The 20,546-nt window shown below is 51.2% G+C and overlaps 2 protein-coding genes and 1 long non-coding RNA gene across 3 annotated transcripts; 1 reads left to right on the top strand and 2 right to left on the bottom strand.

Annotated features, from left to right (window-relative positions):
- Window positions 1-901: 901 nt before the first annotated feature.
- HOXD13 (homeobox D13) lies at window positions 902-3,294 on the bottom strand. The gene is made up of 2 exons (XM_038751774.1): window positions 2,607-3,294; window positions 902-1,668 (listed from the first exon to the last, which is right to left on the bottom strand). Exons 1-2 carry the CDS (start codon window positions 3,292-3,294, stop codon window positions 1,418-1,420), a joined length of 939 nt encoding a protein of 312 aa, XP_038607702.1. The 3' UTR covers window positions 902-1,417.
- A 9,822-nt stretch (window positions 3,295-13,116) lies between these two features.
- EVX2 (even-skipped homeobox 2) lies at window positions 13,117-17,814 on the top strand. The gene is made up of 3 exons (XM_038751891.1): window positions 13,117-13,537; window positions 14,441-14,718; window positions 17,164-17,814. The coding sequence occupies exons 1-3, from the start codon at window positions 13,117-13,119 to the stop codon at window positions 17,812-17,814; spliced, it is 1,350 nt and encodes a 449-aa protein (XP_038607819.1).
- On the bottom strand, window positions 14,943-17,484 carry LOC119932579. Its single transcript, XR_005452344.1, has 2 exons — window positions 17,254-17,484; window positions 14,943-15,141 (listed from the first exon to the last, which is right to left on the bottom strand). It is a non-coding gene; the product is annotated as an uncharacterized LOC119932579 (long non-coding RNA).
- Window positions 17,815-20,546: the final 2,732 nt, after the last annotated feature.

Raw genomic sequence — 20,546 nt, 5'->3', positions numbered from 1 at the left:
AAACACCATAGTTAAAGTTAAAGCAACGTTAAAATTTAAAAAAAGGAAGGGAAAGGGACCCGAGGCGAGAAGAAGGAAACGCAGTGGACTCTGAGCACTCCCTTGGTGGTCTTATCCGACTCTGCAGCTAATCGAAGTATTTGGAGTCCCAAGCCGTTATAATAAATAAACATAGCTGTGAGGACAACACGTTCCGAAAATAAGACCAAGAGCATAGATTGCTAAAGATATGTCGGAATAACGCCACTGGTATGGTCGACGTGGCCTGGACAATTAAAGCGTGTTCTCATCTACAGACTCTCAGACCTTTTGGAAAGTGATTACTTGGTGTCGTTTTCTTCTATGTCCAATCGAAAAACTTCCATCTCGGTTTTGTTTTGTTATTTTTTCCCTTCTAGAAGGTGAAGATATTTTGTTCCAACAAACTTGCGAATATTTGGACACCCGCTATTTGCGCTAAAAATACACACACAGGTAGGCATACGTTCGTTTATTCAGCCTGTCCCAGATATGCAGAATTGTTAAACATGCCAGAGTCTCTATGAGCTGTGTCAGTCTTCCCTCTCGGAAGAAAGGATGGCAATTCGTATCAGAAAGTGTACAGCTAGAAACTGCAGCCAAGATTAACCATCTCCTCTGGTTCGGAGAGAGAAATGCATCGAGAAGGATGCATCTTATTACTTTTAACTTAAAGAATATGAAACCATGAATCTTCCACGTGCATGAAAAATCTACAGTAACAACCATCAATTAAATTTTGTAACGCAGTAGGCAAACTCTACAGTCAGAAACCTCGTTCAAAGTTTCTTTTTAATGTGGTAATTAAAAACAACAACAACAATTACAGTACCTTCGGTTTCCTGTATTTTAAGTTTTCACATTAATATCAAATCGCCTCTATTTTCCCGGGCTGGCATCCTCCAGCTTGAATTGGGGTAATTATTGCTTTGTGGTTATTTCGTCATTCCAATTACTGGGTGTTTCTTAAAATTAAAATCGTTTGGCCATAGCGGTTTGTGACTGCAAATACTAAGTGAAAGTGTGTGGGTGCCAGATTGTCGATCCTTTTTTTAAACAAAGATAGTGAACAGATTCGGGGTGCTGAAATTCGTAATGAAAATGGTTCACACTAGATCAATTCCTCTCTACTGGGCTGGAGGGGGAAATCAAAACTTTGGGAAATACTAAATAAAAGTAAAATCACCAATAGCCCGGTAAGAAACAAAACTACAAATTCAAGTTCGGCAACATTTCCTTTACAGCCAAATGCGGACACGAAAGACAAGTTGGTTCTCAAAATGTCGCCATCGCCGGGAGAAGGAAAAAAATTAAATATATTTTCAAGTCTATCCCATAGTTTCTGGGAGGAGAAGGGCTGATTCCGCTTTTATTGTCCGTTACTGCCCTCCGCCCTGGATCACGAGACATTGTCTTTGAGTTTGGAGACTATTTTCTTGTCCTTCACTCTTCGGTTCTGAAACCAAATGGTCACTTGTCTCTCAGACAGGTTTGTGGCTGCGGATATCCTTCGCCTCTTGTCCTTGTTAATGAACTTGTTAATTGCGTATTCGTTCTCGAGTTCTTTGAGCTGCAATTTGGTATACGGCACTCGTTTCTTCCTCCCACGTCTGTAGACACACATATCAGGCTGATTTAGACCCACGTCCCCTATTAGAAACGACATTACGTAAAAAATTAGGTTTTTATTACAGGCGTTTAAATCCTGCCCCGATCCCTACAACGGCCCTGGCTCTCATGGGGACGTAAGGAATGCCAGGCTGTTTACACTTTATTATTATTTACACGGGGACATTAGTAAAGAAAGATTATTTACACTTCAAAGTGAAGGCTAATTTGATGGATTGTCATTGCTTCCCAAACCGGCACCTTAACAAGCATGCGATTTTACGGCATATTTATTGGAAACGGTAATTCGGGCACTTTCTCGGTTGCAGATACATAAGCGCCCGTAAGCGTACGCAACCAAATTCATGAGAAATTCCAATGATCTTTTCAGGCGTTTGTGTTTCTGTATGTGTGTCTGTGTATGGATGGATGTGTGCGCGCCCACGTGCACCCTCCGGCTACTAAACAGTACTCAAGGTCCCCTAGGGCAAGCGTTACTCTGAAGTGTGTGCGTATGTGTGCTTGTGTGTGTGTGTTTGTGTGTGTGTTGGGGGGAGGAGGGACGTGACTTACAACACATTCTTAGGATTAGATGAGCTCAACCATCTCGCGTTTGTCTCCAATTCGCCGTGACCCAATTTCCAATCATTATCCCCCCCAAATTAAAAATAAAAACGTATGCGCACTCCCTCCATCCTTCTCCCCGAAGAAAGAAAGAATGAAATAAATAAAGGCAGAAAAGAGAGAGAGGAAAAAGAGGGAAATATCCTGAAGTTTCTTTCCATCCAACTGCAGGTCTGGAACAAACCACGGGAAGTTTTCTTAAGCGCAGCAGAGAGCACCTCTAGCTAAGGGCCAGAGCCGAACCGGCCCTATCTTCGCAAGAACCAGAGGAGCCGCACACTTCGTATAACGACACGTTCATCTCAGCCTCCCTCTCTCTGACTCCCTTTCGCTCTCTCTCTCTTTCTTTCTCTCACCTGGAAAGGAGGATTTCCAAAAGTGTGAGCTCTGAGACTGGTCTTTGGCACAGTAAACCTGGCCGTTCCAGCCATTCGCCAGGGTCCAGGACTGGTAGCCCTCCATGGAAATGTACGTTTCGTGCCTCGGCTCCCCGGAGCCGAAGGTGGAGACCATGTCAATGTACCCGGGGACGTGCTGGTAAGGGTTGGTGTAGCCCTGGTAAAAGGACACTTCCTTGGCCCGGGAGGGGACCTCGTTGGCGGGGACGCTGGTGCTGGCCAGGCTGGAGACGTCCATGTACTTTTCCACGGGGAAGGCGTGGGGGGAAGACTTGAGGGCGTTTTGCTGGAGTCCCACGCCGTGGGACATGCGGCAGCTGTAGTATCCGTTGCCGAAGTGGTAGCCGTAGCCCAGCGCCGGGGCGGCCGGGGGAGCCGGGGCCGGACAGTCCTTGGCCGGGGCCGCCTCGGCGGAGGACGAAGAGCCGGACCGCTCGGGAGCCCCGCCCGGGTAGGCGAAGCCGGACGCCGTCGCCCGGACCGAGGGCGGCCCGAACCCCGGGGGGCTGAGGAAGCCCCGGCACGGAGCCGAGACCGACCCCACCGCCGGCGGAGGAGGAGGCGGAGGAGGAGGCGGAGGCGACGAGCCCCCCGAGCCGCCCTCGGCCCGCAGCCCGTCCATGTCCCAGCTCGACGCCCTGCTCATGGCCCCGACCCGCCCGGCCCGCTCCTCCGCCCCAGGCCCGGACCCACCCTGCCCTCCATGGCCCGACGACGCTCCCCCTCTCCGGCCTCTGCTTTCCCTCCCCGCTCCCTGCTTTCCCTCCCCTGCTTCCCGGCCTCTGCTTTCCCTCCCCTGCTTCCCGGCCCCTGCTTTCCCTCCCCGCTCCCTGCTTTCCCTCCCCACTCCCTGCTTTCCCTCCCCACTCCCTGCTTTCCCTTCCCGGCCTCTGCTTCCCCTTCCCGGTCTCTGCTTCCCCGCTCCGGTCCCTTCTTCTCCTTCCCGGCCTCTGCTTCCCCTCCCCCGTCCCTGCTTCCCGGCCTCTGCTTTCCCTCCCCGCTCCCTGCTTCCCCTTCCCGGCCTCTGCTTCCCCTTCCCGGTCTCTGCTTCCCTGCTCCGGTCCCTTCTTCTCCTTCCCTGCCTCTGTTTCCCCGCTCCCGTCCCTGCTTCCCTGCCTCTGCTTCCCCGCTCCCCTCCCTGCTTCCCTGCCTCTGTTTCCCCGCTCCCGTCCCTGCTTCCCTGCCTCTGCTTCCCCGCTCCCCTCCCTGCTTCCCTGCCTCTGCTTCCCCGCTCCCGTCCCTGCTTCCCTGCCTCTGCTTCCCCTCTCCGGCCTCTGCTTCCCCTCTCCGGCCTCTGCTCCCTCCCTCCCTCCCTGCCCCCGGCTCCTTCTCCTCGCTCCCTCGCTCCCTCGCTCCCTCTCCCGCGCTCTCCCGCCCGCCAACAGGTTAGCTCATTGCGGGACGTTTATAAAAACGAAGTTCAGGTTGGGAGGGGGCGGGGAGGGGGAGGGCGAGGGCTGGTCCCGGGGAGTGTGTGGGCCACCAGAGGCCGAGCCATTGGTTGCCCGGGGACACGTGGGGGAGGCCGCCCCGGGGGAGCGCGGCTTGCAGCAGCCCCCTGCCCCCGCCCCCCCGGCCCCCTCCTCCCCCCTGACCGAGCGTGGACTTTCCAACCACACCAACCGGCCAAGGGGTCCCTCTTCGGGGCCCGGGATCGCTCGTTTCCGTCTCCGTCGCGGACTGCCGAGTGGAGAGGAGAGAGAGAGAGGGCCGAAAAGCTAACCCAAGACGGTTCGAACTTGCCACGATTTATTTAACCGCCCCATGATCCCACAGCAAACAGGGTCAAACGGAATCGGGCACCCGAGCGCACACACCCACAAACACACACACACACACACACACCCACAACCCGATCACATGTATACGCACATGCAGTTTGGGTGAGTGCGCCAGTCCCGCAGACACACGCATCCTCGGGGTCGCCCAAAGAAGCCCTCGCATCCTTTTTTCCACGCGGTTCTTGGATAGTTCTCCCAGCGGGCACGCCCGCACAATCCAGGCCATTACCCCACTCGAGGAAGAGGGGGTAGGAAGACCCCCATCCCCACTCTAAGACGGAGGGTTCAACATTCCCGACTTGGAGTCGAGACCCACCCTACTCCCACCCCATCGGACCAGCCGGGCCAATTGTCCTGGAAGGACTTTGGGCACCGAATGTCGTTTTATTGGCTACTCCAGAGGTTGGAGGGACAGCCGTGAGGAAGGAGGGAAAAGATGCCCCTTTTCCCCAAACTTTCCACGCTCCCCGGAGGTGGGCCGGAGGCCCGCGATGCCTGCGGGACCGCCAGGGCGGAGGACTGGCCTGTCTGAGCCTGGGCGAGGGAGCGCCACGATGCCCGCTCAGAACCGCACTCGAGGCATCTGCGGGATCCCGCGGCGGTGGGAAGAGCAATTACAGCCCTAAATCAAACACGGTTTCGAACCGCTGCCGCGCCAGGAAAAGTTAAGTTTTGCCCCAGTCCGGGGGAGCCCCGAGGCTTTGGTGCTCAGCCCATTTCGAGAAACCCCAGAAGAGAGAGATGATTTATATGGTTGTACATATTTATTACTCTATTTATTTATTTATTTTACTTGTACATATCTATCCTATTTATTTTATTTTGTTGGTATGTTTGGTTTTGTTCTCTGTCTCCCCCTTTTAGACTGTGAGCCCACTGTTGGGTAGGGACTGTCTCTATGTGTTGCCAATTTGTACTTCCCAAGCGCTTAGTACAGTGCTCTGCACATAGTAAGCGCTCAATAAATACGATTGATGATGATGATGGAATTGGGGGTCTCGCTAGCTTGGCCAGTCGTACCAAATCACAACGCTTTCGACCCCGTCGAAACCCCATTTCGGCGCACACCTACTCCATTAACCTTTGCCTGCTCGGGGGCTACTTGTTGCCCAGCTCAACTTGCACTCCTCGAGATAGGAGAGGCTAGAAATATCCGCCGCGTCTCCCCACTGCCAAGAGAAAGGGACATCTCACGGAGGACCGACATGTTGATCGCATTTGGTGTGTTGACATGCACAATGCAGTAACCATAAAAGACTCCAATAAAGAGGAAAGTTATGGGAGGAGTGGATGGGAGAGAGAAGTAAGATACTTCCTTCGACCTCCCTTTTTTCTTTTTTTCTTTTTAAGTCCTGACCGTTTCCTCGTCAAGTGGCAGTCCGGAAAAAGGAGAATTGGCTGTGATTAGCTCCCGAGGGCGAGTTTGGCTGCGTGGGCGAAAGCTTGGGGATCCGCTTCTCCCCGCCGCGTTTCCGGACCTGCACCCGGCTCTCCTGGATCCTTTGAGGCGGTGGAGGGCGAAAACTGACATTAATATTCCGCACGTGGCAGTGGTGTCTTACAAAGCTTCCATTCGATCGATCTAGGAGCAGCAAGGTACCAGAAAGACACAAGGACGAGCTCCCGATCCACAGCAACTTTCCAAACCATTTAAAAGGATAAGTAGCTGAGAAATCTTTTGTTCCTCTGAATTCGGAGAACAGTGTTCGATTACTTGAGTTACTAAAAGTCTCCTTATTTGGATTCCTTTGAAAAAAGAACACGGCTGAGTTGTTCTCAAGTTATGAGGATTTTTTCCATCGAATAAAGGCCTCCACTGACGCTGTTTGGTTGAAATCAGAGAAAACCGAACTGAAAAAAAAGAGAGAGAAAACCTCCTCTCGTCTTTCCATTTTTACTTTTCTTTTCCAGCAGAAGTTAAATTGTATTAAAACCAATTTGCATTCAAAGGTTTGTGTAATAGAGTACCTAAAGCTAGTCCCAGCTTTCATAGCTTTCCTTGAGAATCAGGGCAGGGGCTTGTGATCGTCCTCCTAGGATTGGTGCTGGTACATTTCGAAAGTGTAGGCATAAAAATTCAACAGGATAATCCTAGCATTCGGTTTAAACGTTTATACAAGAAGGGAGAGATCGAGCGCTGAGTAATTCTCACATACTATTTGGATTTGCACCAGACTTAAATTGTGCGGCTTTCTTAATGTGTCACACAACTAACAGCACCCAAAACAATTGCTAAACAATTACACACCTTTACCAAGGATATACGTGGAGCAATGGAGTATCCACTTCGTTTATGAATTGATTAGGGAAAAAAATCGAGAGGAAGTGGTGGTTAGAAACTTTAAAACGGAATTTCTAAGACTTTTCCTCATAATGCTCCTGTTTACTTTAGGCTCAACATGTCTGCGAATTGTTACCATTTAGTCTGACATACGGCTGTCAGGCACTTTCCATTTAATAGTATTCTGACTAGCCTGTTCTGTTAATGGAAACTCATTAGTAAAAATAAATTCCTCAAAGCAAGCTCTCCCTAATGAAACCGATTTTGAAGGCTTTCATAGTTCGAAAAAGAGGGAATTTCTGCTAAAAACGTTTTGGGAAAGTGCTATGTGGGTATTTTAAAAACAAAATCAGGCGTTTTAGGAGCGGCAGAACAGCGGTTTCGACCTGCAGTTCGCCCAATCTTTCAGTCTCTCAACTTCAATTACGGACTTGGCAACAAGAGCAGCAGCGCGGCCCCTCCAACACACGCTTTCCTCCTTCCTCGGTGTCTTACTCTGTAAGTTGTGACCTGTCCCGTGAACTATATTCGCCTTCATTTCACCCCTTCTCTCAAATCATAGTGAGTCTCCGTCAGGTTGAAAAAACCGATTTCTGCGCATTATGCCAAACTATTGTAAAGTAAATTAACAACCCGGCCAGAGTCATTGCAGTCATTACGATGACGAAGATAATGATAATTCATTTTTAATAATACAATGCCTCCTTATGCTTTAACAGCCCCTCTAATCGAAAATCGTGAGGAAGAAAGCAGCGTCTTCCACTGAACTCCCAAGTAAATCAAATCTTCAGTGCGTACCGAAAGTCTGCCTTAAATAAAAGCTTCCATTATAGCAGAGCCATACTAGCTAAATGTTCTTTTTTTTTCCAACAAAGTGAACGGCAATGTTTGCTTCAAACCAAGGGTATATTTCCCAGCCACAGCAATAGTCTGATTTTTAAAAAATGCAGCTGGAGTTAGATTCAAGACTGAATATAATGGTTCTAGCAAGATGTAATCCTTTTGATCGAGCAATTTCAGGACTGAGAATTTTATTTTGTGTCAAAAGACAACCTTTAACTAAGTTTGAGCCAATCATCCGCAAGTTTTTTTAAAAAATGACAAACTAATTGACTTGTGAATTGATCATTTCTGAAGATTCGAAACCACTGGCACATTTTGCTTATTGAATGAAACTCAATTAAGTGCCAACTCCAGCGATTTAGAATGGTAGCCCAAGGGAACTACAGGCACTCGAACAAAGTTAAAAAAATTATTAATTCCATACGGATAAAATGATCCCTCTGTCTGTGATATATGAGTACATATTCTTATGTTCACATACCTGTACCCACGTGGGTTTGCGGGCAGTGCACCAATGACCACACACACAAACGACTAGTTTCATGAGGAACGGAGTTGAAAGTCGTTGAAGTGAACATAATTCCAGTGGACAGCATTAAGGCGTTATAAATTCTAAAAGTAAAGACTCCAACTGTAGAGGCTTAAGACGAAGAAGAGTTGGTGATTTCCCTCTTTTGCCCCAGTCAGCATTTGGATGAAACCATTGCCGGACTAACGTGTTTCCCATTTTCGATTAGTCCAGCCTGAAATACCGTAGGTTGATCACTAGATGTCCCTACAAGTTTTCCTGTTGGGACTATGGAATGTCACAGACAGGAGTTGGAACCGCCGGGCTGTCCGCTGAAATAGAAATGGGCCTGGGGAGATTCGGAATCCAAATTGGAATTTCTTTTCCTCCCTTCCCTGTGACAGGAGGGGGAAAAACAAACTAACCTAAACCGAAGTAAAGGATGCGTGACATTTTAGAAATGGGTTCTGCCTATCAAGTCACTGAATTCCTCCCTTCCTTTATAGCCAACCTTTCTGATAATTCACGGCACACACAAGGAAATTCGACGCAATGCAAATTTCCTTGAGCGGCCGAGTAAAAAATGAAGGCGACACTGACCAAGATTCATTAGACCCCATTCTCTTTGCTCTCTTAGCCTCCTTCAGAGTTTCAACCAATTAAAATAATGGATTAACGCGCCCATGGAGACAATAATAGAAAAGTCAAGTACATCACTGAGAGCCCTCCCGCACTTTGACCTCCCTCCCCTGTCAAGTTTATGTCTGACCCTTCCCATTGCTTCTCTGAGCATTTTATTACCTGCAATCACACTAATGGTCTCCCCGCTTCACCTTGGACGGCTCACAGTTGACCAGAAAACAAATATTTAGTCTGGAATCCCAACAATTCTTGAGTGAGAGAGTTTAAGAGCTGGAATTTTTATGCTGTTCTTCAATCAATCAATCAGTGGTGTTTATGGAGCCCTTACTATATGCAAAGCGCTTGGGAGAGCACAGTATAGCAGAACTAACAGGCGCCTTCTCTTCCCATAATGAGCTTTCGGTCTAAAGGGGGAAACAGACATTAATATGAATAAACAAGCAATCTTTAATATGGATTTAAAGACATGTACATAACTGCTATGGGGTTCTTGGTCGCTAGAATCTCTCAGTTTGCACTGATGTAGTCTCTCTCAAGTACTATCTTAAAATATGCCTACAACAACCATTTTTAACCATTACGAGCGTACCCTGGGGAGAGAAAAGGGAAACGGTGTGATGCACGGAACCGACTCGTATCTATCTGCATTCTGAATGACCAGGAATACTTATAATAAAATAATTAGGCTGACCAGAGAAGTGTATGGGTGTCTGTAATCTGGTGTATTTACCTAAATTCATCCCTTCCCTTAATGGGGTTCAAATTTAGCAACTTTTTGATCACCCTTTAAGCATGTGTCGAAGGCAGGATTAAACAGAATGTAAAATTACCGTATGTATGCATAAAGTGAGGTAAAACACGGATAGTCCTGTCTAATCTATGAATTGATGGATTTTAACTGAACTCAATTATATAACATTTTTGTTACCTCGACACAGTTCAGCGGAAGATTATTAATGTCTTTTATGGCATGTAATTTCCCCGCCGTGGATTTGAGTGCAGTTTTCTCAATAAATGACTCCTAACATGAAATATTAGCATTATTTAAAAGGTGCAAAATATTTCTTAAAACCACCAATTAAGAACCCTCGTAGGAGGCCTCCCAACGATTTTTTTTCCGCGGGTGGGATTCCCCTTAAGAAGTCTGGCTGTGGTGTGGGGGGCGAGGGGTGAGAGACGGGGTGCCCGTTTTAGTGACGGGGCCTGGATGGGATTCTGCACGCGTTTGAGGGACTGACCGCGGTGAGACGAGATGAATTTCTGGCTGGGGTTTGGGAATTCTCGAGAGCAGGGAAAGAGAGCAGGGAAAGCACTTAAGAAAGCAGATGGGGGCGCCAAACGACAGCAGTAAAGCCTCCCACAGACCCATTTCTCCCCCTGAAGCTGCTGGTTGCCTTTGCAGGCCGGAGCAAGCATCCTTTCAGCTACACGATCAGTTCGAGGGCCGGGCGCTCTATAATCCATCATTATTTCAACTCTGCTTCCAAACAGCAAACAAACAAAAAAATGGAGAAACTTTTCCTCTTTAAGTAGAGACTTTTCTTCAGGGAGCAGCAGGAAAAGTGCAAAATGGGATAGGGGGTGGGGAACGGAATGGGATTGGGTTTAGACGAGAAGCAGTTCTGAACTATGGGCCTTTGCAGCCTCCGAGCCAGGAGACGTGTCGGGTAAGAGGCTCGGGATCGGACCTAGGAATCGGGACAGACCCGCTTGGTTATAATGTGGGGCTCTGGAAGGAGAGACGGGGGTAATGGTTCAGGGTTAAATCTCAAGTGTCTGATAGGGAAAAGTAGAGGGCTGGAGGTAGTGTGTGTGTGTGTGTGTGTGTGTGTGTGTGTGAGAGAGAGAGAGAGAGAGAGAGAGAGAGAGAGAGAGAGAGAGAGAGAGAGAGAGAGAGAGAGAGAGAGAGAGAAAGGAGAGATTGATTGGGGCGGGGGCAGTGTGTGGGTGAGACAGAGACAGAGACAGAGAGAGACAAAGAGAGATAGAACCGTTTGCTGGCTATGATTTCCGACTGTTCCCATCTTAGTCCAAACTGGGTTTTAATAAAAACTTTTCCCTAGCTCCCACTTGGGAGGTAGCTGTAAACTGCAACGCAGCTGGACATCAATCAGGCCGAAAGGCTCAGTCAAAAAACTTCGGGATAGAATACTGCTTTTAATGAACAAACACACACCCACACACCCACACACGCACACGCACAGAAACACACACAAACAATTTCTGAAATGCTCCCCAAAGCGTCGGTCTATGGCTGAAAGAAAATGATACAAAAGAAAGATGGGAAAGACCTTGGGTAAAGGAAACCGAGACAAGAGACCTTGAAGGGTGTTTGAGTGTGAGTGTGAGTATGTGTGTGTGTCTATGTGGGGGGCTCCAGGCTCGGGGACAGATTCCTTTCGATCCGCCGCTTCCCGGGATCCCGTCCTTTCCCAGCCGAGGTAGCGTTTTGCAGTGGTTTCTCCCTGCTGGTGAAGGAAGATCGGGAAGTTATTTGGTAGATTCTGGGGGCGAAGGCCCGTTTACCCGTCTGGGGGTCGGGGGGAGGTGGAGATCGTAGTCGACCGCCGAGGCGTTCACGCCAAAGGATTTATCTTCGGTAAAATGGTTGCCATCAGCGTCATTATGACTATCAAAATGATCACCGAGAGGGGGGACTTTGAATTGTCTACTCCTCTCGGCTCCCCAGACTAGGTCAGTGAGAGGAGCCGGCGGCGACCCCCAGCGCCCCGGGAAACGAGCAGAAAGATCACGGAGCCACAGGTAACTTTGGTAGTGGAGGAGGTAGGGCGCGAGGAGGAGGAGGAGGAGAAGGAGAAAGGGAGAAAGAGATAAGATAAGGATTTCAAAAGAGTAAAAGGAGGAAGAGGACGAAGTGTGGGAGAAAGAGGAGGAGAAGGGAGAGGAGGGGCATAAGAGGGAAAAGGAGTAGCGAGTGAAAGAGAAAAAGAGAAAAAGAGGCAGAGGAGGAGGAGGAGGAGGAAAGGGCAGAGGAGAACTTAGAGGAGGAGGAGCAGGAGAAGGAGGAAGATGTAAAGGAGGAGGAGGTAGAGTAGGAGGAGCAGGAGGAGAAAGAGGAAGAGGCGAAGGAGGAGGAGGAGATATAGTCTCTAGTTACCGTGTTGTGGTGTTGAACCTGAAACCGGTTTGATTTCCGAAAACGATTCGATGCAAAAGGAAAAAAAAAAGCTGCAAATGTGAAAGGAGATTACAGCGCTGCCCATATGGCGCTTTATAGGACGAACGCGTTTAAAGTTATTTGTCGAGTCCTGCGACCAGATCACGCAGCACAGTCTATTTCTTCCGAGGGGGGAAAAATCGTAGCGAGAGGACCATCCATCAGCAGGATTATAAAAAGTAGAAACGTTATACCCAGAGCTCAGAATTCAATAACCATAATGTGTTAGAAAATAAGAGTCGTCGTGATTCTTTCCATTCAGAGACGGGCGGAGAGGCACATTACCCTCAGTGGGGAGCAGGAGTTTGGCAAACTCTCCCTGGGAGATTTGGGGTTTGGGTTGCTGGGAAAGGTGGAGGGGCGAGGGGGCGGAGGGGACATAGCATCCTGTTTGTGAAATAAAATACCGATCTGGTTCTTTAATCGGCAGGAAAAGTGAGCCAGACAGCCAGACCCGGGCGGGATGAGCGTCTCCCACAGCCCCTACCTTACCCGCCCCCTCCCACTCCCCCACCAGTCTCGCTGGTAAAAGGTGGGGGGGAGGAATAAAATCCGGAATAAGCTTTCTGTCCGGAACCCCCCTCCCACCACACACACACTCCCCCGTCCCCAGTATTATCTCTTATTGCCCGTATAGTTCTGTCCGAGGGAAAAATGGGAAGGACGCTGCATCATTAGGACCTAAAAGGCAACAAAACAAAAATCAGAGCATAATGATGTACCTAAATGAAGGGGGATATGTCGCGCCGCTCATTTTATTAATCAGACTGTCAATTTCACCCCAGAGACCAAAGCCCTGAGCAGTCGAAGCAGGATCTGATCAAGCGCAGGACGAGAGCTTTTCCTCTTCACTCCTTGTCTCCCCTTCCTTTCTACCTGGATCTATTTGTCTGCTCCGAAGCCGCCTTCATTACCCAGTGACAGGAGCTTGTATTTATTTGCTTATAAACCTGTTACAATAAATGATTATTCGAACAGCGTCATTCGTACCTTAATGACGACCGCTACTTTTTGATGAATGACATTTCGGGCTCGGAAGGATGTATGGGTCATTTTGACCAGCCATTCCCTCGCTCTGGCATCCCGCACTTTTTTTTCCCTCTTCCCGCCTCCCTCCGAAAGAGATAATAATATTTCGAGCCGCTCGCCGGGGCTGAAGGCGCATCGGCCCCCGCCTTGCAGCTCATCGTCAGCGCGGCCCCGCCGGCGACTCGGGCATCCCGGACCGAGCCGAGATGATGGAAAGGATAAGAAAAGAGATGATCCTGATGGAGCGGGGGCTGCACGGCCCCGCCGCCGCCGCCGCCGCCAAGAGGTTCTCCGGGCTGTCGGACCCGGCGGGGAGTGCGGTGCTGGAGGCCCTGGAGGGCTCCCCGCACAGCCCCCGCCTGCCCCCCAACTCTCTGCACGGCTCGCTGGGCGACCTGCCGCCCAAGGGCAAATTCGAGATCGACGCCTTGTTCAACCTACAGCCCCCGGGCACCGACGGCGCGGTCGGCTCGGACGGCCCCGCGGCCGAGGCCAGGAAGAAGCCCGGCCACTATCCCGACGGGGCTCCCGAGCCTGACCTGAACGGCGACTTGGAGGTGGGCTGCTCGGCCCTCCGCTCCCCCGCCGGCCTCGGTGCCCCCCAGCTGAAGGAGCCCCCTGGCAAAGGTACCAACTCCCGGGGGCGGGCGCGGGACTTGGCCACGCACCCTTGTCCGGCCCTCTCCCTCCTCCAGCCGCCTGGAGCTTCATGCCAACCTGGGGAGGGGCGGTTCCAAGGGCCACCCTTGCCCGGACCCGGCTGGCAGTGCCCCCCGGGGCAGGGCAGAGGAGGGGGGGCGGCCTGTATGCGTGTGTGTGTGTGTGTGTGTGTGTGATTCGTGCTTAGTCCAGTGCTCTGCACACAGTAAGCGCTCAATAAATCCCACTGAAATGAGTGAATTCGTGCATTCCGGCCGCTCCTGAGGATTTGGGTCGGGCCCCGGGAAAGCGGGTCTGTTCGCGACAAAACGGAGGGGGCACCTTGGCACTGCCACTGGTAGCTTCGAAGGAAAGACGGTGGGCAGCGTTGGGGCTTCGGCCCACGGAAACTCCCGCGGCCTCGCCCGCCGCTATCCCGGGGAGGCGCTTCGGCCCTGGATGCTGCTGTCCTTCAACGAAAAAGCGAGAAAAACAGGTGAACCCCGCTGAAGCGGATGCCACAGTGGCCGACCCACCGAGATCCCCGCGCCGGGCACCTGGTTGACCAAGCGGGAGCCGGAGCTGGGAGCCTTTGCCCCTCGGCCCAGCTGGGCCTCAGACGCCGGACTTGGGGAAAACTCCCTGAACCACTCCGAAGCTCTTTCGCGGGGAGGGGGGAATGAAGGGATTCAAAAACTCTATCGATTCTCCTAGCAGCGGTAATCCGTTACGGTGACAGCTAGTTTCCATTAGCCCAGGACGGAGGCAGCGGGCACAGCCACCGAGCGGCTACTTGATTTGATGCCCCCGCAAGCATCCCCTCGCCCCTGCTGCCCCGCCGGGAGCCAGCGTTTCACGCAGCGTCTCATGCATTCTCTCTTTGCTTTTTAGGGTATTCGGAGGGCAGCTCGGCCGCCTCCACCACCACCTCCTCCTCCTCCTCCTCCTCTTCTTCCTCCTCTTCGGGCTCCGGCTTAACCAACCTGCACAGCAGCAGTGCGCTGGGAAACTCGGGCTCTGGAGCCGACCAAGTGAGACGGTACCGCACCGCCTTCACCCGGGAGCAGATAGCCCGGCTGGAGAAAGAGTTTTACCGGGAGAATTATGTGTCCCGACCCCGGAGGTGCGAATTGGCCGCCGCCCTCAACCTGCCCGAAACCACCATCAAGGTATTTCCTTTGGCGACCGGCTTTTGGATCGCCCTGCGCCGTCCCCTCTCTGTCTGTCTGCCTGCCTACCCGCCTGTCCATCCGTTTATCCACCTAGATTTGGGGTCCCGAAAAAGGCCAAATCGCTGTCCCCCTCCCTCATGCACAGCTCACCCACCCAAACTCGTAAAATAATCCCACCGATGGAGGGGTGCTCCCGGGAAGGGGGACAGAGACAGCCACGGTATCGGTTGGGATTGTTTTATTGCATAATGCCCAGCGAATTGTCCTCTTCCTCGCCCTTTTTGTCGAACCACCAGAAAATCCCGTTAGTCTTTGTTTCTCTGCGATTCCTGGAGGTGGAAACTTTCCCTTCGCTTTTATGAAAAAAATCGATCATTTATTTTCCGTAGCGGTCGTTGTCGTATAATCACAGTATAACGGCTAAGAAGGAGAGAAAATGAGAGGACTTAAAATGTACATCATATTATATTACATGGGGCAGAGCGAATGACCGGTAAACAGTGTCCAAACAGTCTTCTTTTTTCTCCTCTCGCCCCTCGAACCCCGCTTTCTTTCGGACAAAAGATCGGGGAGCTTTCTGCAGAAGGAAAAGGGTTACACTACTTCAAATTTAATCGGTGTCCTTTTGTTCGGAGGCGAACCCGTTTATTGACTCTTCCGGATGGAAGGTCTGGGCCGATGGATGATCCGATGACACTTTTGGCACATTCCATAGTTTAGAAAGGAAAGTGGGGGGGGGGGGACTTCCCTACATCCCGATACTTCCTCGTGGAGGGGGAATTCCTACATTTGGACCAGTCCCGTTCATTCATTATCTGAGAGAAATAGCGAAGTATAGTTTCATACGTTTTGGGGAAAGGCCACAAAGAGAAGGCCCCAGATCCGGAAGGACGACAATCGGAAATTTTGAAATAACGCATTCTCTGATTCTTAAAGCAATATTTATGCTTACGTGCCAGGTCTTGCTTAGATAAGCGTGCCTGCACCTTACGCCCCTCCATAGCCTACAAGAAAGCTTCGAATAAAAACTGTGGTGGCTGCTTCTCTTCAAAGGAGACGAATCGGCCCTGAATCCATCTGCACATTCCCGTGCTTCGTGTGCAATTGGGCGGGGGGGGAGGGAGGTAAAGAGGGAGGGCAACGGGGAGAGGGTGGTGGAGAGATGGGGGTGGAAAAGAGGTAAAAGCGGAGCTTTCCACTTAGAGAAGTCAAAAGGTTGGCACTGCCAGCTGGAGAAGACCTGGCAAGTGGGCAGATGAGTGGGGAGCTGTGCACATCGGACAGCAGCTGTCTGAACTTCCTCCAGCTGTGCGGGGCAGGGCGGTGGGATGTAAGGACAGTGGGGACTTTGAGTGGCGTGTGTGTGGGGTGTGTGTGTGTGTGTACACTTGCAGGAGCTGGCTGGAGTGAGGAGAGCCTTGCATGGGAAGGTTTGTTGTGTGTACACACTTGCAGGAGTGAGGAGAGACTTGCATGGGAAGATGTGTGTGTCTGTGTGTACACACTTGCAGTAGCTGAGGAAATGAGGAGAGACTTGTGTGGGAAGGTGTGTGTACACACGTGCAGGAGCTAGGTGGAGAGGAGAGACTTGAATGGGAAGGTATGTGTATGTGTACACACTTGCAGGAGCTGCGTTGAGAGAGATTTGTATGGGAAAGTGTGTCTGTGTGCGCAGACTTGCAGGAGCTGCGTGAAGAGAGATTTGCCTGGGAAAGTGTGTCTGTGTGCGCAGACTTGCAGGAGCTGCGTGAAGACAGATTTGTATGAGAAAGTGTGTCTGTGTGCATAGACATGCAGAAGCTGCGTGGAGAGAGATTTGTATGGGAAAGTGTGTGTGTGTGTGTGCACACTTGCAGGAGCTGCGTGGAAAGAGATTTGCATGGGAAAGTGTGTCTGTGTGCGCACACTTGCAGGAACTGCGTGGAGAGAGACTTGCATGGGAAGGGGTGCGTGTGTGTGTGTGTACACACTTGCAGGAGCTGCGTGGAAAGAGACTTGTATGGGAAAGTGTGTCTGTGTGTGCACACTTGCAGGAACTGCGTGGAGAGACTTGCATGGGAAGGGGTGCGTGTGTGTGTGTACACACTTGCAGGAGCTGCGTGGAAAGAGATTTGCATGGGAAAGTGTGTCTGTGTGCGCACACTTGCAGGAACTGCGTGGAAAGAGATTTGCATGGGAAAGTGTGTCTGTGTGCGCACACTTGCAGGAACTGCGTGGAGAGACTTGCATGGGAAGGGGTGCGTGTGTGTGTGTACACACTTGCAGGAGCTGCGTGGAGACTCTCATGGGAATGTGTGCATACGCATTCGCAGGAGCTGGGTGGAGTGAGGCGAGACTCGCGTGGGAGGGAACGGAGGAAGGAAGGAAGGCCGCCGCCCGAGTGCTAACCCCGCTGTGTGTGTGTGTGTGTGTGTGTCCGTCCGTCCCGTCGCGCCCGTCCAGGTGTGGTTCCAGAACCGGCGGATGAAGGACAAGCGGCAGCGGCTGGCCATGTCGTGGCCGCACCCGGCCGACCCCAGCTTCTACACCTACATGATGACGCACGCGGCGGCCACGGGGAGCCTGCCGTACCCTTTCCACTCGCACGTGCCGCTGCACTACTACCCCCACGTCGGGGTGACGACGGCGGCGGCGGCGGCGGCGGCGGCGGCGGCGGCGGCGGCCTCGTCGCCCTTCGCCCCCTCCATCCGCCCGCTGGACACCTTCCGCGCCCTCTCCCACCCCTACTCCCGCCCGGAGCTGCTCTGCGGCTTCCGCCACCCGGGGCTCTACCAGTCCCCGGCCGCCGCGGCGGGGCTCAACGGGGCGGCGGCCCCCTCGACGGCGGCGGCGGCGGCGGCGGCGGCGGCGGCGGCGCCCCCCAGCGGAGGGTCGACGCCCTGTTCGTGCCTCAGTTGCCATAGCAACCAGGCGGCGGCGGCGGCGGCGGCGGCGGCGCTGGGGTCGCGGGGAGGCGCCAGCGGCTCGGACTTCACCTGCGCGGCCGCCTCGCAGCGCTCCGAGAGCGGCTTCCTGCCCTACTCGGCCGCCGTGCTGAGCAAGACCGCCGTCAGCCCCCCGGAGCAGAGGGAGGAGGCGCCTCTCACCAGATAACTAAGCCTCCTTCTTCCCCAGTACCAGATAACTAAGCCTCCTTCTTCCCCAGTACCAGATAACTACGCCTCCTTCTTCCCCAGTACCAGATAACTACGCATCCTTCTCCCCCAGTACCAGATAACTAAGCCTCCTTCTCCCCCAGTACCAGATAACTAGGCCTCCTTCTTCCCCAGTACCAGATAACTACGCCTCCTTCTCCCCCAGTACCAGATAACTACGCCTCCTTCTTCCCCAGTACCAGGTAACTACGCCTCCTTCTTCCCCAGTACCAGCTAACTACCCATCCTTCTTCCCCAGTACCAGATAACTACCCATCCTTCTTCCCCAGGACCAGATAACTACCCATCCTTCTTCCCCAGTACCAGATAACTAGGCATCCTTCTTCCCCAGCACCAGATCCTCCCTCCACCGCGGGGGAGAGTCCCTGCTGGCGGATGGATGGCGGGGCGGCCTCTCCACAAAAAAGTCCCTTCTATTTTTTTACTCCCCTCCCGCCCCCCCTCTCCCTCCTTCCCTGGCAAGCCTCTCCCCCTCACTAAACTTCCACGCCAAGCCAGGGCCGTCCAACTGGACGGCAGAAAAAACCTACCCCGAACCGCCTTCACGTCGATTTACAGAGTCGTTGGTGATGGGAGCCCGCTGTTGGGTAGGGACTGTCTCTATGTGTTGCCGACTTGTACTTCCCAAGCGCTCAGTACAGTGCTCTGCACACAGTCAGCGCTCAATAAATATGATTGATTGATTGATTCATTGATGATGATGGCATTTATTAAGCGCTTACTATGTGCAAAGCTCTGTTCTAAGCACTGGGGAGGTAACGAGGTGATCAGGTTGTCCCACGGTGGGCTCACAGTCCCGATCCCCGTTTTCCAGATGAGGTAACTGAGGCACAGAAGAGTGAAGTCACACAGCCGACAGTTGGCAGAGCCGGGATTTGAACCCATGACCTCTGACTCCAAAGCCCGGGCTCTTTCCACTGAGCCACGCTGCTCGTGGCCGATCCTGGGCGTCGTCGCGCGAACAACGGTGCCCCACAAGCGAAGCAAAGGCAGTTGCCTTACCTAACCCACTGTTGGCTAGGGACCGTCTCTATATGTTGCCAACTTGTACTTCCCAAGCGCTTAGTACAGTGCTCTGCACACGGTAAGCGCTCAATAAATACGATTGATTGATTGATTGAAGGGGAGAGAGAAAAAGCAAGCCACCCCCAAGTTTTGTTGTTTTGAAACTTTTTGGACCCACCCTGTAGTCCGGCAGAATAAGAAGGCTTTAGAATGGGCCTGCGAGAGAGGAAAAGTGTGTGTGTGCGTGTGTTGAAATGGGCAAACGCTATCACAAACGGACTGTGTGCTGCCTCTCTCGTTCTGTTCGGCCCTCTCCCTTTCTCTCTTGTATTTCAGTACAATTGGGCTGGAAATATCTTGCCTACGGTGGTTTCGTGCAAAGGAAAGAGTGGTGGTTAATGAGGCTGCTGGGATGGGCCAGGAAAGTGAAGGGAAGTGGGCGATGGAGTGGAGGATCTTGAGGGGCATTTTAAGCTCAGCTTTCTATCAACGCTATCTGGGAAATACTTGAATCTTTAGGGATATGATATTATTCTGAAGCATCTACCTTACAGACACTTTAGTAAATCAGATTCCCCCCCCCATTCCCCCCTTACCCCCTTACCCTCTCCGACACACGCACACCCTCTCCTTTTTTTCCCCGGATAAAATTGCTCTGGGCATTATTTCACGTATGTCTGTTGCGTCTTTACCTCCGAAAACCCACCTCTGGGTAAGTAAAGACCTGCTTTACCAAACCACTGCTACTGGAGGGACTTCCTTGAACTTGAAGAAAGGCACATCAAAAACCACCGGTGTTAGTGCCATGTCAATTTTGATGCTAATAATGTGCAGATTATGACGAAAATTGCCAATCATGTTCTTTGATGGACCTCCTTTGAATGTGGAATTGGAAAAAAGTTCACCGCACAGAGACCTGCTGTCAAGTACTAACAACCCGCTAAGGGAAGTCATTAGAAGAGACAGATAAGAGACTTGGTACATAAAACATTGTTCTTGGTGCATAGAATGTATGTTATTTAATGTTATCTCCGTTACCTGAAGTGATTTCACAGAAGAAAACCACGTTCTTATCATCTCAATTGCCAATTTTCATTTTGGTAACTTGGACGCCTGGGTAGACTTTTCTCTGTTAAGCTGATATTCCACCAATGTGAACAGCCTCATTAAATCAAACCCAGATATTTCCATAATGCTCCCTACAGAGTCACTTCACTCTTCACATAATGAGATTTTCTGAAGAGTCGAAGCCCTCAAATAACTTACTATTGCATGTTTAGGCCCAGAGTGTGCATGTGTGTATATCAATTTACCCGTATATCTATATCTATATATAGATATAGATACACACACATATGTACATATACGTATAAGTACATATATATATATATATATACATGCATCTGTATATCGTCTTTTCCTCGCATATGCACATATGCGAGAGAGAAGTATATGTACTCACGTGAATTGATATACACACGTAGGCACACGATTCTTGATCATATTTTTCGTATAGTTGTCCAGAAATATTTATTGTTTTAAGACACTGGATTTTAAATTTCAAATTCTAATAATAGACTTTCATAAAACAGTGGCAAAATAATTAGTTTTTCAGGAAACCCAAATTGTACATTTTTGTCAGATAGGAAGGAGTCTTGGGGAGGG

This window comes from Tachyglossus aculeatus, chromosome 9, assembly GCF_015852505.1.
Source record: "Tachyglossus aculeatus isolate mTacAcu1 chromosome 9, mTacAcu1.pri, whole genome shotgun sequence".
In the NCBI taxonomy this organism is placed as follows: Eukaryota; Metazoa; Chordata; class Mammalia; order Monotremata; family Tachyglossidae; genus Tachyglossus; species Tachyglossus aculeatus.
This window is presented reverse-complemented; position numbering and strand designations above follow the sequence as displayed.

Excerpts from the sequence above, each read along its gene's own strand:
- HOXD13 (XM_038751774.1), bottom strand. The coding sequence starts at position 3,294 with ATGAGCAGGGCGTCGAGCTGGGACATGGACGGGCTGCGGGCCGAGGGC. Across the intron at positions 1,669-2,606 it reads TTGGAAATCCTCCTTTCCAG|GGGACGTGGGTCTAAATCAG; the intron begins GTGAGAGAAAGA and ends CGTTTCTAATAG.
- EVX2 (XM_038751891.1), top strand. The coding sequence starts at position 13,117 with ATGATGGAAAGGATAAGAAAAGAGATGATCCTGATGGAGCGGGGGCTG. Across the intron at positions 13,538-14,440 it reads GAAGGAGCCCCCTGGCAAAG|GGTATTCGGAGGGCAGCTCG; the intron begins GTACCAACTCCC and ends TTTGCTTTTTAG. Across the intron at positions 14,719-17,163 it reads TGCCCGAAACCACCATCAAG|GTGTGGTTCCAGAACCGGCG; the intron begins GTATTTCCTTTG and ends GCGCCCGTCCAG.